General features: G+C 41.8%; 3 protein-coding genes across 5 annotated transcripts in view; 1 reads left to right on the top strand and 2 right to left on the bottom strand.

Annotated features, from left to right (window-relative positions):
- Positions 1–1,821: 1,821 nt before the first annotated feature.
- ftr14l (finTRIM family, member 14-like) lies at positions 1,822–5,704 on the bottom strand. The gene is made up of 7 exons (XM_005913951.3): positions 5,090–5,704; positions 4,898–4,993; positions 4,537–4,770; positions 4,248–4,407; positions 4,022–4,138; positions 2,914–3,050; positions 1,822–2,791 (listed from the first exon to the last, which is right to left on the bottom strand). The coding sequence occupies exons 1-7, from the start codon at positions 5,486–5,488 to the stop codon at positions 2,408–2,410; spliced, it is 1,527 nt and encodes a 508-aa protein (XP_005914013.1). The 5' UTR covers positions 5,489–5,704; the 3' UTR covers positions 1,822–2,407.
- A 2,368-nt stretch (positions 5,705–8,072) lies between these two features.
- Positions 8,073–14,792, top strand: si:ch211-198a12.6 (uncharacterized protein LOC563253 homolog). Of its 3 annotated transcripts, none has more exons than XM_005913953.3 (3): positions 8,073–8,274; positions 10,942–11,040; positions 11,199–14,792. In XM_005913953.3, exon 3 carries the CDS (start codon positions 11,320–11,322, stop codon positions 12,973–12,975), a length of 1,656 nt encoding a protein of 551 aa, XP_005914015.1. In that variant the 5' UTR covers positions 8,073–8,274; positions 10,942–11,040; positions 11,199–11,319; the 3' UTR covers positions 12,976–14,792. The 3 variants fall into 3 exon arrangements, with proteins under 3 accessions (XP_005914015.1, XP_005914016.1, XP_005914017.1); XM_005913954.3 differs by lacking the exon at positions 8,073–8,274 and adding an exon at positions 8,281–8,964; XM_005913955.2 differs by lacking the exon at positions 8,073–8,274 and adding an exon at positions 8,971–9,547.
- The window catches only part of stox1 (storkhead box 1), a 24,625-nt gene continuing 18,397 nt past the window's right edge, over positions 13,701–19,928 (bottom strand). Inside the window, exons 3-4 of the mRNA XM_005913947.3 lie at positions 17,015–19,649; positions 13,701–16,461 (exon numbers count right to left, since the gene is read on the bottom strand). Coding sequence (XP_005914009.1) covers positions 16,308–16,461; positions 17,015–19,649 — 2,789 coding nt within the window. The 3' untranslated portion in view covers positions 13,701–16,307. The remainder of the gene's footprint in view (positions 16,462–17,014; positions 19,650–19,928) is intronic.

Below are 19,928 nucleotides of genomic sequence, written 5' to 3'. Positions count from 1 at the left end.
TTATCTGTTTATCTTATAATTCACTGGAGCTTTCCAGACTTATATGACCACGTGGAATAGATGGCTGGTCAAACTTTATCACAGCCAGTGGTTCAATCAGAGGTGTACAACACATGAGCAACATGTGAGAGCATGGATAGGACCACCAGGAATGTAACATTTACTCATATACTTTACTTAGGTTTAATGTATTTGTAATATTTATTTTTGTCTGTATATATTTTTTAGTATTCTCATACTATGTTACTTTTTTATTCGACTATATTTTGAATGCGCTATAGTATTTATTTGACAGCTTTAGCTACTTATTATTGTAGATCAAGCCACAGAACACTATCGGTGAAATATGTTCAAAAACATATAGACATAAAAATGTCTGAATATGTTTACTTAAGGTACTTTAATTATATTTTGATTGTTCAACCTTTTCATTGTTAAGTTATTTAAGGTAGGATTATATGTTTTAAGTGAGTTAAAAATCAAAATACTTTCTTCCATTTTGCCAATGTCCAATAGATGACTATATTTAAATTCTTGGGCAGTTCCTAATAATTTCACAAAAAATGTGTAATAGGCCTCAATTTTCATAAACCTGAAATTATGTTTTTGACATCACTTTTCTATTTCTGATTGATTTGTTTTTTTATTAATTGTTTTGGTTTTCCTGCTATATTCTTGATTCCCCTTTGGGCTCCATGTAAAAAATCCTGGAAACGGCTTCAACTGGGGATGAACAACTCAGAACAACGCCTGGTACCTTCAACGAGCAATGAAATCTGATTGGCACATTAATGCATATTGCTGTCAAATGAGTTTCTTTTGATTTTGCTACCTCCAGTGATGCTTTCTCAGTAATAAGAAAATAATGTCGCCCCACAGTCCATTTACTACACCTTTCAGCACATTGTTTTTTTCTCATCCCTTTGATGGCTTCAAGGTGCAAATGTGAGCATATTCAATATCTAGCTCACGTTACAGAAGAGGACCAACCATAAATGGAGTAATTTTTTTTTTGCAGGTAATTTCAAAGTTCAACAAACATCATCACACACACAACTCAAGCAGTGCATCACAAAATGTATCTAATGTACAGTTGCTTTATTTCCCAGGGCGAGAAAAAACATCGGTGTGCAACACAGAGGTAGTGAAAAATGTAAGAAAGAGGACAGGAGAGGAAGATGAGAGCGTTTTTTCAAAAGTAGGTAAGTAATGCTTATTTATAAAGCACCTTTCATGTGCTCAAAAAGCATTTTACACAAATTAGAGTAAAATAAATGACAAAATGAAATGCTGTAAAAAATAAATCATAAAAAGTTAAGATACAGAATAAATTGAAAATAAGAAAAGTTTTCCAGTTTTATAAACTGGAAATTTAAATCTTGCATTAATGTCCAAATTTATTTTTAATCAGAGTTCTTCAGTCAGATGTTGGATCAGTACATGATGTGTTAAGTTACATCAAGTAAAACAGAAAACACAGTAGCAACACGGATCAGCTGATCACAGCCTGTACATTAAGAAAAATCTACTGCAGCTCACAAAAGAAATTCATATGTGACTTGTTTTTAAGTAATTCACATCCCCACATTGCACTGCAACACCTGATTTAACTACAAAACTCCACTTAGCCCCTGGTTTTAGCATATAGAAGGTCACATGTTTACCTAGATTTTTATACCAAGCATACCATGAAGGACTTAATTTATACTAAAGTTATTATACATTTAAAAAAAATCAACTGGGTAGAAACTTTATTCCATTTTGGCTGCTTTGAAATGTCTTTGTTATCAGCTGATTAGATGACCCATCAATTCCTGGTTATTGCTGATGAAATTCAAAAGTGTTTAATAAGTGGCCAGTATTAGTTAAAATAGTCAGTATCAGTCAATATGACATGGTATTATGATATTACATTTTTTTAGTCACTTACTTGAACAAGAAAAGAAACTGTTGAATCTAAGTTGTTGAAGGAATAACGTATTAATAGACTGATTAACATCAGCCCTTACAGCAACGTCATTCCCAGTAATGTGAGTCACTTTCTATTTATTGTGTTTTTAATAAGATTACAGAAAATGACAAATTAATCAGTAGCAATATTTAAAAAAATGTATTTTACAGACATGTGCAACATGTCAGTGATGTAAATATATAATACATTAACATAATAAAGAGAAAGAAAGAAAACGTGAGAAAGCATCCTGATCAATGATTTAATGTTTTTCTACTTACTAATGGCACCCGTTATATCTTAATTTCCCTTAAAAGAGCAACCTGTAACCAAAACACTCATAAAAAGACTTATCAGGAAAAAGTTAAATAAAAGAAGATAAAACCAGCAAAAATGACTCAAACACCACGTGCTAGATGTCACAGATTTAAGGAGAATGTAAGTCTGAAGAATATCTTACAGTCTTATACTCGTACCAAAGCCCCACACACTGAATGCAGGGTAGAGTGGCTCTTTAAATGTGGTCTGGATCTTGTGCAAAAGACGCATGCCATCAGAGACACTGTAAAATGCCAGTGTTCCTGCTGCATGGTCCAGGTACACGCCAATACGAGAAGACACCGGAGCTGTGATGTCTGTGCTTTTGTTGTTGTGCACAAAAGAGAATTTGGAGTCAGAGCAGTACAGACTCCAGGACTTGTCATTCCAGCCGAAGCTGCATTCATTGGCATTCCCTTTACGACGGATTCCTCTGTAGGTAACAGCCACATCTATCTCTGTTCCCTTCCAGTCCACCTCCCAGTAGCAACGAGTCCCAATCACACTATCCCTGCACAACACCTGGAAGAGAAAGGATGAAATGAAAGCTTAAAAGGCATGATTTCACAAACTATAGAAATTACTTTTTTCCCCTAATAATTTGATCAACTCTCTCTTTCATCCTGTTTAATGTGAAACCTCACCTGCTGCCAGTGGTCAAATCGGTCAGGGTGGTCAGGGTAGTTCTTGGGTTCATTCTTCATCGTGGCAGCTCTGTTACCCTCAGACAAGTGAAGGTTGGGGTGAACAGTGTTGACATCCAGAATCAGCTGACCAGCATCTGAACACAGCAGAAAAACAAGTCAAAAACTCTGGAAAAGGCAAAGTAAAGTTCGCCAGAGTCTCTGTTTTAAAACAGCTAACTAAAGAGGACCATGGAGAGTATCCTCACCAGCTGTGCCACCATGTGCAGCTACCTGAACAGAGCTCTCAATCCTGGATAACATCTATGCTAGCTATCTGACAAAGAGGGCCAGCAGTATATTCAAAGTCCTACCACACCCTTGACACTCCCTGTGGATAGTTCAGGACAATACATCATCACAGTAACTGACTGAGGAACAGCTTTTTTCCCTGGACTCCATCTTACTCCTCCTTGCCACGTCAAAGCACAGTTTCAAAGACCTATGAGCAGTGACACACACACACAGAGCACTACACACACCAGTTCATCAGGTCTGTAACATATGTTGATATACCGGCCTTTGTCCTCAGATACTGTTAGAGTATGAAAACTTCAAAACCTCCTGCTATACTTTAGAAATATTACGATTTTTAGCTCATATATAGAATGTTTCACTACATATAATCTAATTATTCTTTCCTATTTTTCATATATTTGCATCTATTGTTTGTTATATCTCTATGAGAGATAAGTGCCTGAGTATGGTAACAATTGTGATTATACCTTTAAAAAAGGTTTCTAGCTCCCATGAATCAGCTCATTCAAAGGTTTTTATAGGTGCCATAAAAGCAGGAACACCTGTATTTACTTAAGTAACTTTGCTTCCTTATGTTTCACCAAACCAGTTCTGCCACCAGCATACCTCCCACTGCAAGTTTCGGTCATTTCACACACAGAGCTGCATATCCATGCATGAAACAGTAACTGGAGCTATTTAACATTAGATAAAATACAAAATGTGCTTCCCATGACAGTATGTAAGTAGGATTTTCTGTAAATGCAATGCTGGTGCTGAAGGTTTACAGATAGGCTGAAGGAAGGTTACAAAAATGAATCCGGTAACTCACATCTCAAGAAATCTTCTCTTGCTCTTGGTTCTTCTCTTATCTTTGGTTCCTCCCTCAGCACGGATTCTCTTCTTGACTTTCTTTCTTCATTTTCTTCTGTGATGTGGACTTCCTTCACTGTGAAGGCAAATTAAAAATGCACATACACAACAGCAGATTAAGAAACAACAGAAAAAAGCACATATCATCTGCGCTATCTGAGATGAAAAAAGGCAAGTCTGTTCACCTGCTCCTGAGATTTTGCTCATTTCAACTTTGCTGACTTCTTCCACTTGTAATTTCAGTGCAGAGATGGCTCTCTTGGTAGCATCAAAGGAGTAATAGGGTGCGACTCTGATTTTGTTGAGATCTTCATATCCCGAGGGGCCTGACAGGGACTGCCAACTCTGGTGGGAAAAAAAAGAAGAAGAAGAAGACGCATGAGACATACCAGACAGTGAATATTTTTACTCTTTTCTCCAAAGACCCCTGACGTTCGCACCATATGTTATCTTGGTTGGGGTCGCCAGCCTCACCTGTAGGAAGTGTATGTGATCATCAGTGTGTGAAAGCAACTCCAGGTCATTGTGCTTCTTCTTCAGCAGAGTAATCTCCTCTTCTAAACGATCCAGCAGTGTTTCGGCCTGGGTCACGGTGGTCCTTTCGTGGGTGCGGATCATTTCCTTGACTTCAATATACTTTCTCTCGATGGAAAGCAGAAGCTCAGTGAATATGCGCTCGTTTTCCTCTAAGACTGTTTGAGCAGAATGCTGGTGAGATACAAAGGAGAGGAAGATTTTTTCACATCATGAGTTAAAAACGGTTACTTTTAAAAAGAATATTTTAATTGTTATAGTTAGATTAGTGTGACTTGCACGAGGCAACTTTCTGACTTACTTTAAGTGATTCGACAGCCTGTCGGAGGTCTTGCCACTTTTTAACCCTCTGATCAATCCTTTGTTGGGATTTGTGCAGCGTAACACTAAGTTGTTTCTATAGCAGCAAAGACAAGAAAGAAGCCATCACTAGTCATTAGTGGATTGTCGATAACTTATTTGCTGTGTTCACAGTGTTGCTTTTGCCACTTACTTGTTTCTCAGTCCTCTCAGTGCCAGCCGGGACGATGTCATGGTGTTTGTGTTCATCCATCATGCACAAAACGCACACAGATGTCTCATCAGTGCGACAGAAAGCCTCCAGCAGCTTGTCATGCTGTGCGCAGAGCTTCTCTCTCATCTGACCCGTAGCTTTGACCAGCTTGTGCTTCATCAGGGTAGGGTAGTTGTAGTGAGACTGGACGTGAGTCTCACAGTAGGATGCCAGGCACACCAAGCAGGACTTCTCAGCTTTCTGCTTCTTTGTTGTGCAGAAGTCGCACAGGACGTCCCCGCTCCTGGCCAGGGTCCTGGCTTGGTTGCGACTGTTGGGTCGACGAGATTTATCCAAGCTGGTGTATCTGTCCAAATCCAGGCTCCCGCTGTGTGACATTTTCTTACCAGGAGATAAAAAATATATATTTAGAAAAAAAAAACAATCCACAGGTGATTAAAGTTCAGCGGCTGTGTGAAGTTTTTAGGAAATCTGATGAGATGAGCAGCTAAAGAAAAGACTTGACTGAAAGTAAGCAGCGCAAGGAATCTACGAGGAGCTCCTGAAGTTGATCGCTACACTGAAACTGCGTGACAAAAGCTGTGAGTAACAGAATGTCTGCTATGTAATACGCTCTCTTTGTAAAACCAGTATTCCTAGTTGGACTTTAAATAATCAAAGAATGGGTGGTGCCTGAAATAAAGACAAGTGAGACAGCAAAAAGGAAATAAAAAAAGGACTACTTACTGATGAACTTAATAACTAAATATCATAAAAGTGTCAGAATTACTAGCTAGACTGTTGAGGAATTCATTTGTTATGGTTGTGTTTTATAGACCTCTATATGTAACCATACTTAATGCCACTCTCACTAACAGAACATTCATCAACAATGTGAAGGGGAAAACAGCATCATCTTGTGGGATTCCTTCTTTACTACACCAAATCTACATGTGTGCATTGTGAAAATATAATAGAAGCATCTAGACTGCTGTGCCAGTAGTTGATAATTCCCCCCAAAGCCGATGGATTTCCATTAAAAAAAAGACTAGTGTCATACAAAAAACAAAAAAAACAAAAAGCCATTTTGATTTTTTTTAACCCTTTGTCATCTTTCTGCATTTTTTGAGTGACAGGTATACAGTGTAGTCTCACATCTCCTACAGTTTGCAAGAAGGTGTTCGCTTTGATATTTTCCCTACAGAATTTTGTGCTAATATTCAGGCTAAATTTGCCTAACAACTCCCCCACCCATCATCTTTTCACTGTGACAAACTAATTCAGTATGTTTTAAGCAAATATTTGTAAATGTAGAAGTCAGCAAATTGAACATTCAAATAAGAATTATAATTGTTTAGGAATATGTTGGCAATAACAGTTGTAATCAGTGACAGAATACATACAATCATTTCTATGTAAAAGTCCAAAGGGGGTCATTGGTGACTATTATATACAGATGACTTAAAGAACCTTGCTGACCTGATGATGATGTTTATATTATATTAACCTTTTAAACTTCTCCATTTCATTTTTGTTTGTTTGATTGATTTTTATCTTTGATTTTCTAATTAATTATTATTTTCAGACATTTTTATGGGGAAAAGGATTTTGTCCTGACTCATCTCTGTAGATTCGTTTTTTTTTTCTTTGTCACTTTATGCATCAAATATCTGCCTGAAGTCTTGCTACTTTGTGTCTGTTGCAATGATTGGCTGCAAAAAATTACAATGAAATGTTAATAAAGCCCATAAGAAAGTAATAATAATTTACTCATTTAGTTATTAGTAATTTAGCTCTACACATCACCTGTATTGAAAATTAGTGCCACCACAGTTCTTCTCCATTCCTCAGACATCCTCTTACTCTCCAATACTGTGCAAAACAGTCTGTTTACAAAGTCCACCACCCTCTCTCATGTACACCTCCGTACCTCCACAGGTAAGTCATCTGGACCAACTGCCTTTAAACTCTTCTTTCTCTTCATAGCTGCCCACTCTTCCCCCTGTATTATGTCCTGATTATGTTTTTGAGTGAATATGATCACCTACAAAGAAGCTATTACAGCCCTAACTGGTAGACCGAGACTGGTAGAATGAGCAGATATCGTCCAGACACAGATGTATCTGCATTTTCTTGCTTTCAGTCCAACACCTGCCCTCATTTTGGTCGGCTGACTGGCATAGTAGCATTCAATCAGTGCTATATTATCAGTGTAACAGTAGCCTTTTTCTTAGTAGTTTGCAGTGGTTCTTCTGACCTTGTTAGTTATGTGTCCCTTGCTTGTGCCCTGAGGGAATTTAGGATAATTGAGGATCTACTCTGGGGACCTTTACTGGATACATGCCCTGACCAGTATTTGGTCTCCAACCTGTTGTTCCAGAGACTGTAAAGCTGCCACTACACTATCCACATAATATGGTTACAAAGCAGGGACCAGGAACTGAAGGAACAACTGGAGCAGATGTGGATTTTATGGAAGGAGCTGGAAACTGGAAAAGTGGCTGCAGCAGATTCCGGCATCTGTCCAAAGGAGTGCAGTGCTAGGAACAGCTAATATACTTGGCCAATGGTAAAGGCCCTGAGCTTGAGGACCACACAAATACAGCTTTATATATTCAATTATTTATTTAGGCTTAAAAAAAACTTTTTTGAATTTAGATTTATTGCACGTTTTTTTTTTTTGCCATGTTAGAGTATTTTTTTCACATTATATTTTATTTTATTGATCTGTATTGTCATAGCTTGCCTTTTTTGGGGGGTGGAAGAAACAGGAACATTAGCAGGTGAACTGATATAAACCTCATATTCAACTTTGTTACAATACAGTAAAATAACGTCAGAGACACTGTTATGGATAAACACTGCAAACTAAAAACCGTAAAGGAAATCTCCAGACTTGTGTCTGTGGTGCATTGTCGACTCCCAGCCTGTAGGGGGTGATTGTGGTTTCCGTGCTGCGTTGAAAGGACAATGGTTGCTTTCGCTAAAGTGCGTCGGTTGTCCAACGTTGGCGCCAGATGAGCTGTGGCGCCAGCTACACACACAGGCATAGAGAAAGAGAGAGAGAGGGCTAGAGAGGGAGGAAGATACTGAGCAGTCTACCCAGGCTTACTACATACAGTTTGCAACGCTTCTCTCTTTTTAAAATTCTCTTTTCAGCAGTCACAAAGTAAGCGGACAGAAAGGTGGGTGCGGGCCTGCAAGAATTTACACGTTTAAACAGCCGTGATCCTTTATTCCTAATGATGTGTTATATCGTTTAAATTCAGTATACTCTGGCATCAATAGCAGCAACGGCAGAGAGGCATAGAGGGTCGTTTGTGTTCAGCTTAATATATCATCGTAGTTTTTAATCGTTATTTTAGTCAGCGGTGTGTCTTGTGCGCCTCGGGTTCTGAACTTTGAGATGGAAAAATACAGGCCCGGGCTGGCACTGCTTGTGACATTATGTGCTGCTAGAACAGCAGGCAAGCACAGCAACACACTGGTATAAAAGACTATTTCAGGTTCGATTCCTATTCAGGCTATTTTTTGATTGCTGTTTGCGATTGCTGCAGACTCAACTCGTCTGTATTTCTTTCTATTTGCTTGCAGTTTGTCTTTGCATGCGAAACCACACTTAAACATGGTCGGATGGGCGGTTTAGTAAAGCTTCCGCTCCAGTGTTTTACTATCTACAGGCTATATAACTAAACTGGAGTGTAGGCTCTAACTGTGTTAGCAGACTGGATTAGCTGGGGGTTAGCTTGGCATCGTGGCTATCTAGCCAGCACGCTAATAATGTCTCGGCTGGATAGCTGCTAACATCAGCAAGGCCGCCATTGGAGTCGTGCGTGCGGTTTGTCGACTGCTGCCGCAGTGAAGGAGTGCTTCGGGTTTGTAGCCAAGACTCATCGTGTCCTTTCAAGTAGCGATTAAACGGCTTTTCTTGGTTGTTTTTGTCCGTATAATTCATTTCAAGCTGCATATGGCGGCGGATTTGTGTTTCGAGAAGTTCTTGTCTGCGTAAAAGACGTCCTTTCCCGGGCTTTTCGCACACCGTTTCGGGCTTTCATGGTTAGCCATCTTTGTTTCAGCTAGCCCACTCCTGACTGGAAATCACGGTGTGGCGCTTAGCGTGCTAACCAACTCGTCGTCGGCGTTGGTGTTGTGCGATAACGTTACTAGCGCTCAAACTATGATTTATGGTTGTCTCTGTGGTTTCCTGAGCACTCTTGGTTAATCTTTGTGAGCATAGCGCTGTCGAGATCGCTCTAATTTTAATGTTTAGAATGGCGGAAGCTAGTGCAGCTACCATTAGCAAGCGGCAGCCATCTTAGGCGAGTGTGTAATCTTGGCTAGCCTGGAAGTGCTGGTGTGGCACAACAAGATGGCCTGTTAATACTCGCACAAGGAGAATTTCCGCGTCGGTCGTTGTCATAAATTGCACTTGAGCGCAAAATTCAGTGCTGGTTTGGTGTAAGTATTTCGCTGTTTATGGACTTCTCACTACAATTACTCTGGTGAGGTTTTCCTTGAAGCTAGTTAGCTGGCTAAATCGTGAACACATTAGCAGCTAACACAATGCTGTTTTATCGTTAACCAGTCTCCCATCGACCGTAGCCAGCTAACTAGCGGCTATATTGGCTATTTGTAGCTTATTTGGAAGGCTAGCAACCAGCAGTTAAATGTTTAATAACAAAACCCTGCTGTTTAGATGTCCCGTTCTTATTTCGAGATGTATTCAGTTATGACTCATAATGAACTGCGCAGATAAGCGACAAGTGTAGGCCAGCCAAGTTTTTTGCTTGCGGATTAAGATAGAATTGCGAGTCTGATTATGATGTTCAGTTGGGTTTTAACATTTGTTAGCTGAGGAAGTCTACGCTAACTTGGCTAGCAAATTGTTGGTAAACCTTTCTTAGTAGTATTTGAAATTATCAGGTTATGTGAGATGAGGAGTGCAGGCATGAAAACATTATAATACTCCTGTCCCACCACTTTATTCATGCACAGTTTCTGAGCATAATGCTAAAGATTGAGCAGTTTTAAAACCCATTACCTTAGGCCAGTGGTTGTATAGTACAATATACAAATACACTTAAATCCAATTGTGGCCCCTCTTGTCTTGCCGATCATCTGTTAAACAAACGAGTCACCATCGTTTGTTTGTGCTGCTTTTTTGTGTTTGTGGAGGTCATGACTGTATATCCTGGACATACAGTGATCTTTACCTGGAGACTAGGTGGCAAAATTATGTTCACCAAGATTTGCTTTTGCTTACCTTGTCTAGCTAGATTAAACCTGACTGTTGGCGTGAAAACTGTCTTATTTAACTTATAATTTGGAGAGGCTGTGTATGTTTGATTCAGTATTAAATCTTTTTTTTTGGTATGGCTTTAAATCCTCCCAATGATGGATCCATCAATTTTCTTCCACTTATCCAATGTAAACTGTGCAACTGTAACAGAAAACACGTTTTTGTAAAAGGGACAGAACTGAACAGTGGTCATACTTTCACACTTCCCATGTGATTGCCATGTGCTTGTAATAAATGGATGAACTATTCACTTTACTCTTGTTTTATTTGTTAAATAATAGATCTGATGTCTGCTCATAGTGTACACGTCTTGCTCAACAATTAATACTTAAGAGTATACTTATTAGTAAGTGCTGATATTCTGTTTATTCAATTATCCTGTTTTTTCAGAAATGACTCGACTATGTTGGCTGAAACTGGGCTAGTGCTGTGTGATTAACTGAATTTTAGTGTCAGTTACTGTTTTGGATTTCAGTTGTTATTATGAAAACGAGGTAATCGAGGTCAAACTTCATGTTTTGATTAATAATATTGCTCTAATTTTGTCTTTCAGTCCAACTTTTGGTGCTCCCTGAAAGCCCAAAAGTTTCCAGAAAACCCACCATTTTAAGGACTCCGTTTTCAAGTTCAGCAAATCTACAATTTTACCAAAGTTAGTAAACTTTGCCATGATCTGTCACCCAGACTTAGACTCCTACTTAAAATTTCATTACATTTATAAGTGACAGTCAAGCAAAAGTTTTTCTTTACCAAATGCCTTTGGCTGTGAACAGTTATCTAAAATAAATTGTTTATTTTCCACTCTCACAGGTCTGCTTGACAACAAGAGCAACAGCGCGGCACAACACAAGACAAAGGTCTATCCCCCCGATTCTTTAGTAGGTCATCATCCGGCAAGAAAACGGAGGTCGTGGGGTTGGAGTGTGTTCTCATGGCCGAGTCAGAGACTGAATGTGACACACCCGGCCTTGACACACTTGGGTCGGAGTGTGTCATAGCCCACAGCCATGTCGACCTTCACTATGGCGCAGAAACTGAGATTATGACAGAAGAAAAGCGTGGATTAGAGCTGGAAATCCACGGTTCAGACTTAAAGATCCAGGGACTGGGGACAGAGCTCGGAGCTGTAGCGTGTGTGGATGCAATTGTAGCCGAGACAGACCATGATTACATTAAAGTGGAACATGGTGACATGCACTGTTTCACTGGAGCTGAAATCAAGACGACGGGAAACGAGGCTCTGCTGGGAGAGGTGCTGCTTAAGACGGAAAGTGAACATGTGGTAAAAGTGGAGTCTGACCATGGCGGGGAGCTGACAGTTGAGTCTGAAAACGGTGTAATCATACATGAAGCCCATGGCCTGCAGTGCAACGAGTGCGGGGAAATTTTTGGCAGCATAGCTGATCTTCACCAGCACTTTGAGATCCACAAGGACCTCAACCCTTACATCTGTGTCCACTGTGGTGAGAGCTTTGCTGTAGAGGCCAGTCTCAAGCAGCATATGAAAATTCACATGAAAGAGAAGCCCTATGTCTCTCCAGGAGTTGAGATGATGGGCAAAGATGTTATTGATGCCTTCAGCCTTAAGTCTCATCAGATGATTCATTTGCCAGACAAGCCCCACAGATGCTCAGAGTGTGGTAAGAGCTTTGCAGCTGCAATCACCCTAAGGGAACACATGAAGATGCATTCAGAGGACAAACCCTACAAGTGCACTCAGTGTCGGAAGAGCTTTGTCCGCAGAAGGCATCTGAAAAAACACCAGGAGGTGCACGCACGTGAGAAGCCATATACCTGTGGGCAGTGTGGCAAAGGCTTTGCTACATCTTCAAACCTGAAGCAGCACCAGAAGACCCATGCTGCGGTCGTGCTTGGAGACAAACCCCACCGATGCGCACAGTGCGGGAAGTGTTTTGCTGCAGCCGCCACTCTGAGAGAGCACCAGAGGATCCACTCGGGCGAGAAACCGTACAAATGCAACATGTGCAGGAAGAGTTTTGTCCGCAAACGTCATCTGAAGAAGCACCAGCAAGTCCATGCCGGAGGCAAGCCCTACACCTGCAGACACTGCAACAAGGGCTTTAATCACTCCTCTTCACTCTCCCGTCATCACAAGACACACCTGCAGAATCCAGTGTTTTCTCCACCTCAGCCTGGGAAACCCATGACCTACGGCACTCCCCCAAAGCAGAGAGTGCACCAGCAGGGAGAGAAGCCCTACATGTGTCACCACTGTGATAAGGGCTTCAATCATTCCTCTTCCTTGTCGCGGCACCAAAGAGTCCACTCTGAGGGAAAGAGCTACACCTGTGCTCACTGTGGCAAAAGATTCAATCACTCCTCCTCACTTGCAAGGCATCAGAGAGTTCACTTGGAGAACAAGCAACAACAGCAGCAGCCGCAACCACCGCAGGCACAACAGCAGCAGTACACCACCATCCCCACAGGGAAGGGATTCCCCAACAATACCTTCCCAAAGCAGCGCATCCTGACGGTTGAAAAGCCATACAGATGCTCCCAATGTGGAAAAGGCTTTAACCATTCTTCTTCCCTCTCCAGACATCATAGGATCCACGTAGACCAGTGAGCACCCTTTTCCCACCCTCACATGTGGTCCCATGCAACGCGGCTCCCCCCGCTCCCAAGAAACCCTCCCTTATCCTATCCTCATTTATGTTCTACCAATGTTCTCTTCATTGATATTACCACATGACAGGAAATGCCAGACCCAGCTTCTATAGACAGGAGAGGTCAGGTAAGCACATGACGCTGAAGTGGAGCAGCTGAGAATGGATGGACAGTAACACACAAGTCTTCAAAAGGACGCGGCTTGGCCTGAAAGACTGCAACCTATAATTCAGAGCTGAACCCGGGGCTTTGTGCTCAGTTTAAAGAGGGTATAATAATAGATTCTTGAAGAAGTCTCTATTCTTGTTTGTGATTATGCTTCACATGCTCCAGGACCTCTTTTCGAACACTTTTAAAGAAAACAAAATGTGATTTGAAGATCTACATTATAAATTTGTTACCTGGGGGAGCGGTGGGGGGGAAATGTGTTTCGCCCACTGGATGGTTTTTCAGTCATGCACCTTCAGGTGGGCAAATAAGCTTTTCAGCTGCAACTTTATCCAAGGTTACCGACACAATTGGTGAACGAGAACTGTTTCGATTTAAATAGCTCTTTCATTTTCTCTCACACAACCCATGTGAAGCAAATATCAGAAATCCAATGTAAATAATATTGATTTTCTTTTATATATATGTATAGGTGACTAGTGTGATGTTTCAAAAGATTACATTTTTGATAGTAAGCTCCACTTTGTCTCCATTTTTTTTTTTTTTTTTTTTTTTAAAGTGCTGGAGATCAAATTGTTGCAGGTGTTCAGTTGCAGCTTGTTCTTGACATTGGGCTCCACCAGACTTGAGCCATCCTGTATATTTATAAGGTTGTTATTTTGTATGTCTATGATGAGTTGGCGTTGCTGCATAGACTGTACAGAGAGCAATACTGGCTGGCTGACACACTGTCTATTATGACCTGCGGTTTAGCCATAAAGAAATGCATAATAGAAAATAAAAACCTAATGGGTAGCATATTCCAACATGAGCCGTGTCCTAATTATTTACCGTGCGGTTTCCTCTGTACCCAAGCACCAAATGTACATTAAATGCAACATCACACTTTATTCCTTTGGAGACTAATTCAATTACCTGTGTATAGCATATAGGTAACTCTTACTCATGTTGATCTGCGAACTATCACAATTTGATCTAAATGGAGAGAGAAAAAAGATTGTGTATACTAAAAGACTACATGAGAAAATCTCACTTTTACAAGATTTTCCAATGTCCAACGGATAGCGTTCTATTTACTGTTCTGTGTAAAATATCTTTTACAAACTGATGTATTTTTTTAGATACAGCTTGGGCTATATGAAAGGGAATGAGAGAGATACAGTTTTTATCAGAGTGAACATTTTGGTGAGCAATATTCTTTTTATTTCAATAACAGTTGTGCTTCACTGTAGCATAGGTTTCTTCCTTGTGTTAGATAGGTGCCTTATTGCATGCTATGTAGAAATGTATGCCGAGCTGTTGAGAAAAAAAAGTTAGGGGTTCCAGGAGTCTTTTGTTCTTATTCATACTAACTTTACCCTACATTTTAATTTGATGTCACTGATACCTATTTTTTTGCTTTTTTTGCTTTTGTGTATATTACCATGTGTTTACACTGTTACTACCATATTGTCTATTTTTTTTGCCCCTTCATTTTTGTCAATGGCCTCACTGTAGAGAGAAAACATGTAAAAGATCCATATAGACTTCTCTTAAGGGCAAATCCTGTAACACCTCTTCCCAGTTTGAGTGGCACATATATGGATAAATAAAGGTTGTTGACTACCTTGTGGTGTTCAGTCAATGGAGTACAGAGATTTATGACAAAGTCCATTATTTTCTAGATGGATGCCGTATTGCTGACACACAACTGGTGGGTTATGTGGGTTAATGTGTTGGCATGTTTACCTCAACACAAGGTTGCGGTTGCATTTCCACAGTGTCTCCACATGGTGTCACTCTTTCTCCTTGAAACATCTTCAAGAACAGGGAGATTCCGGCTGTGAAGCAGGTCCTGGTCTTCAGTTTAACATCTGTTTAAATAGTAGTTTTATCCTTCCTGCAGCTGAACATTTTTAACTGAAACCTCACCTTAACTTGTTTGGCCTTCAAGGCTAGGAACAGCCCTTTTGAAGCTTTTGGGAATTTCCTGTGACCTCTGTAAAAACATCCACGTAATGTCTCCCACGCTCACCACTACACTGGTTTATATTCATTCTCAACTGCAGGGTGACCTAAGTCTGCTGAGGCAGACGTTCAAGGCTGAGGACTCATTGTCACGTAACCCTCAGAAATACTGAGGTTATGCAGACACATGGATATTTGCACTGGGGTGGCTGTGGTTCAAGAGCAAGAGTAGGTTATCCGCTGTTATGAAGATTGGTGGTTTGATCATCGGCTCCTCCAACCTGCAGGTTGAACCATCCTTAGACAAGATAGTGAACCCCCCGAAATTTACTTGCTTCTTAAAACCCAACAACATATTTTTTAATTCATTTATTCACAAAAATAAAGTACATTAGAATCTGTCTGTTTTAAGCAATATCTACCAGTTTAATAAAAGCAGAGCTGTTCAGTGCCGTTGCCTGACAGCAAGAAGATCCCAGGGTTTGAATCCCAGGGTATTTCTGTATGAAGTTTACATGCATGCCGTCGGTCTCTCCAGCTTCCTCCTACATTTGCGGGACAAGCATGTTAGGCTAATTAGTTGTTAATTGGCCGTATGTGTTAACGTGTGTGTGAATGCTTGTCTCTCCTTTTGTGTTAGTCCTGCCACAGACTGGCAACCAGCCCAGTTTCACCCAACTCCAGCTGCCCCACGATCCTGAGTTGGAAAGGCAGAAGAAACGAATGGATGGATGGATGAACTGGGGCCAGTTACACTGATAGCATAGCGTAAAATAATTCTTGCAGGCACTCATATTGTGTTGGTAAAACGTTTCATATGGAGACGTCCATTTCAAGACAATGTGGGTTTATATATACAGTTTTATTTGTAGTAATTTCTACATGACGAGAAAGAAAAAGGGTAACACTAGAGCTGTAGAGAAGGAAAACTGTACATTTAAATGACACAGTGCTGCTAATACACCATGCACCATGGCATATCACAAAGTTATTTACAAAAACACAAAATATATACTGTACACCTGTACACATGCCTCTTTAGCAATGGCTATCATTATGTGAAGATATGCATAAAACTGTGATATCGGATATATTACTAACTGTCGTATATAACTACGAGGTTTGAGGCCTCTTCCAGATGAGGCCTGTGAAGGTCCAACGTGAAGTTCAAGCCTGCTACACGTTCATGACAGGAGTCAGCTGCAGCAGTGAGCTCTGTGCTCGAATGGCACTGCTCTTCGAATGCAGTTTCTCCAGGTTCTGCAAAAAGCCTCTTCTCTTGAGGCCTTCAAGAAGGACAGTGTTGCTAGACGCCAAGCTGACCCGGGTCCTGTGGAGGAAAAATACACCACTTCAGTAACGTATGTGACGTGGTCGTGCACTCCCTGCTTCTACCTACACACCAGGGTGCACGGCGAGTTCAATGGCAAAAAAAAGAAAAAAAGAACTCCCTTCTTCCTCTTTGATTATAACATGAGTGTTTAAGTACCGCACAGCAATTATACATAATTATCATAAATGACTCCCTTCTGTTCAAATACTGGATGCTATAAGTGGCCACAAGGTGTTTGTTCAGCTTTATTGCAATTTACTTTATAAGAAAAAACATCAACTTGAGAGCATGGCCAACCGCAGACACGTAACCCAGAGGTTAACTAACCTCAGTATGGTGTTTATTCTGCCCAAAACCCCTCCAGAAATATGTGGAGGATGCAGTGTGGTGTGGGCTCACAATAGGAAAGACATGAGTCAGAGGTGTGAAAAGTAGTCAAAACTCTGACCACAAGAGATCGTGCATCTGGGTTGGGATCAGTGGATTTGTTAAGATTCAGTATCACCTCATTATCTTATTTATAAAAAACGATTTAAAGAGAGAGACTCACCTTGGAGAATCTATACCGCTGTCTCCTGTGATGCTCTGATTCTCTCCCGTTTCCACAGCTTCCCTAACGTCTGGCCCTCTAGCTCCATCGGGCATGCTCAGAGCAGCCCTGTGGGCCTGAGGTACATGCTTCTCTTCCTCCTCCTTCTTCTCCACCTCAGCTGCCCAGTGAGCAGACTCACCGTCACCTTCATCAGCCGACTTCCTCACAGTCTCTGTGTCTGATTCCATCTCGCTAGTCTGGCAGTAGTCAAAGATGCTACTGTCTCCAACTTCACATGCTTCTGAACAGTCCAAATCAAGGTCATCTTTGTGCTGTCTTTCTCCCTGGATCGCTGCATCCCGTTTTGGGCTGGATTTGCTTTCGGTTCTTGGTGATCTGATCTTCTGGTGTTGATGATGGAGTCTCCAGCTGGTGTCTTCAGGTCTGGACGGGCTGAGGGTATCTTCCCTCTGGACTGCCAGAGAAATTCGATCTGCTGACCCCTGCATTAAGGTGATTTCTGGCTGGTGAAAGTTGGATTTAAAATGGCGACTGTGTGGTCCCTGATACTTCAGATTAGAGTCGTGGTTTTGGTAAACCAGCTGGTGACCCTGATAGTCCGCACCACCTGCTGTGTACTTACTTGCATCCTCTGTAACCTCATCGTCATTCAGGCACAATGAGCTGCAGGCATCATCATCCTCCTGATCGGCTGCTCTCTGATAGAGTCTGCAGTCGTCCTCTGTAAAGCCATCAGTGTCTGTTACCAAGGCAGTGCTGTTAGATGTCAGTTCCAGCCTTTCTCCCAGGCTCATGGCTCTTTGCTCTCTGTTATTGACAGTGACAGGTCTGATCTCTTGCAGGTCCTGGGTCTCTGTAGTTTCAGAGAGCTCATTAGGCCTCTGTGTGCTGTCTTTTTGTGGGTTGGAGAGTCTGAGGGAATGTTTCCGCTGTAAAGAGGGCTTGGGCCATGGCAGATTTGGATCATATGCATTGTTTATTATGGCAAGCTCATAGGGATGGGTGGGGAGAGAGGCATTAGCACTGGAATACTGCTGGATGTTAGGAAGACTTCCAACTATATTTTGGCTGCGATCTGGCACACTGTCATATTCTGGGGCATCCTGAAAATGTTTGCTCTCTCTGTCCTCTCTCTGTCTGACCTTGTCATCTATGCGAAGCGTACTGCTCTGTGGGTAGACTGAGCTGTAGTTTAGTGGCAGCTCTCTGCTGGGCTTCGTGTCCGACTGGAAAAGAAGATCAGCACTAAAGTCCCTCTCAGGGTTGCAGCTGTATTGTTCTTCAGATGTAGTGAATTTCCCTTCATTCTCTCCATCTGCTGCCATCAGTCTGGCTCGGTGTGGGTCCCAAGATTTGGAGCGATGACTCGTTCGGTCCTTCCTCCCTGATCCCGAAGTCTTGTGCTCTTTCACCTCTCGTCTTCTGTGCTCTCTGGCAGCGGAAATTCTGTTCTCGGCTTCTTTCAGCGGATGTGCCTGGAAAGGGTTTTCAATGCGTTTCTTATAAAGAGACTTTCCCTCAGCAGTTCCACATTCTTCCACTTGAACTGGTTCATCAACAGCGATTTCCACTCTGAGCCGCGTAGGGATCAAATCCTCCCCCTCTGGATAATTGTCCGCACATATGGAAGCTTTGTTCTTAACCTTGTCCTTCTCCTTTTCCCTGTGCTTCTCTTTGGACGAGTGGCTCCTCCTCTTGCTGCGAGAGGCTTTCTGAGCAGATCTTTTGCCTGCTCCTGCCTTGGATGAGTGATGATGCCTCAGTTTTGAAGATGCCAATACCTCAGTAGACATTCCCTTGTCAACTCCCTTATCATCTTTATCAACACCCTTGTCCAGCACTTTTTCTATCCCTCTCTCCCTTCTCTCCTCCAGCTTCTTCATGAGGACGGTATGGCGTGTCAGATTGTCCACAGTTAGCTCAGGGTTGATGCGTTTGATGATTGCATGCTCCAGATCACGGGGTAAGTTGTTCAGGTCTTCCTCGTCTCTTACAGGCCACTCTTCTGGAGGGAACTGGCCTGAAAAAGATGCATACTCCTTCTTCGGTTTCTCCTTTTTTCCTCCATTCCTCCGGAACAAACTGAGCCCAAACCTCCTCCCTGGTTTATCTTTTTCTTTGCGGCTGGTGGCGTTAGTAGTGGCTGTAGTCTTGCTGATCTCACTTGCCTGACAATCTGCTGCAGTGGAGGTGGACTGATGTTGCACGGTGGGTTTGTGATCTAAAGGTCGCGGCCACTTTAAGCTTTTCCCCGTGCATTCGCTTATGGACACGGACACGGAATGCTGATCTGGGACGGTGGAGGGAGGGACAGTTGCTGGAGCAGTCATGGCATTAGTGGAAATTTGGAGGGGGCTAAAACAGCTGCAGGACTTGCAGTGGGCGACTGGGGGCGTTTGTGTGCTCTCGACGCAGATGTCGTTACTTAGCAGGTAAGTAACGGGAGGAGGTAAAGGAGCGTCATCTGCTGAAGAAGAAGTCCACCAGTTCTTCTCTCTGACCATGTTGTTGGTGATGAAATAAGTCTGTGGAGTGACGATGAAGTAGCCCTCGCCTGTGTGGTAAATCTTGCGTTCCTTGATCAGATTGCCTAAAGCGTTATAGAGGATGTCCTGAGTGGGGATGGTTATCCCTGAGACACAAAAAGGGAATGCGATTAAGGCCAAAAGAGATGAAATGTTTATAATTCCAAATCTCTAATGCATAACTGAAAACTATGAAGCTACAGCCAGCAGCCATTTAGCTTAGCCCAGAACAAATGGTGAAAACAGTTCTATGGCTTTCTTTGCTCTGGCCAAAGTACCTTGATGATCAATAGTGCATACCCGCAGATCTGTGCACTAATTGTGCATGCGAACGTTTCACGCATAAATCAGTGGTTTATTATTATTTTTTAATTCACAAATACAAA

Source organism: Haplochromis burtoni, unplaced genomic scaffold (assembly GCF_018398535.1).
Source record: "Haplochromis burtoni strain Fernald_Lab_line unplaced genomic scaffold, NCSU_Asbu1 Contig_7, whole genome shotgun sequence".
Lineage (NCBI taxonomy): Eukaryota > Metazoa > Chordata > Actinopteri > Cichliformes > Cichlidae > Haplochromis > Haplochromis burtoni.
This window is presented reverse-complemented; position numbering and strand designations above follow the sequence as displayed.

What these genes read in the sequence shown, in the direction of transcription:
- ftr14l (XM_005913951.3), bottom strand. Translation starts at nt 5,488, where the DNA reads ATGTCACACAGCGGGAGCCTGGATTTGGACAGATACACCAGCTTGGAT. An exon ending in GAGCAAAATCTCAGGAGCAG is followed by an intron (nt 4,139 to 4,247) that starts GTGAACAGACTT and finishes TTGCCTTCACAG; the next exon opens with TGAAGGAAGTCCACATCACA. An exon ending in AAGAGAAGATTTCTTGAGAT is followed by an intron (nt 3,051 to 4,021) that starts GTGAGTTACCGG and finishes TGCTGTGTTCAG; the next exon opens with ATGCTGGTCAGCTGATTCTG.
- si:ch211-198a12.6 (XM_005913953.3), top strand. Translation starts at nt 11,320, where the DNA reads ATGGCCGAGTCAGAGACTGAATGTGACACACCCGGCCTTGACACACTT.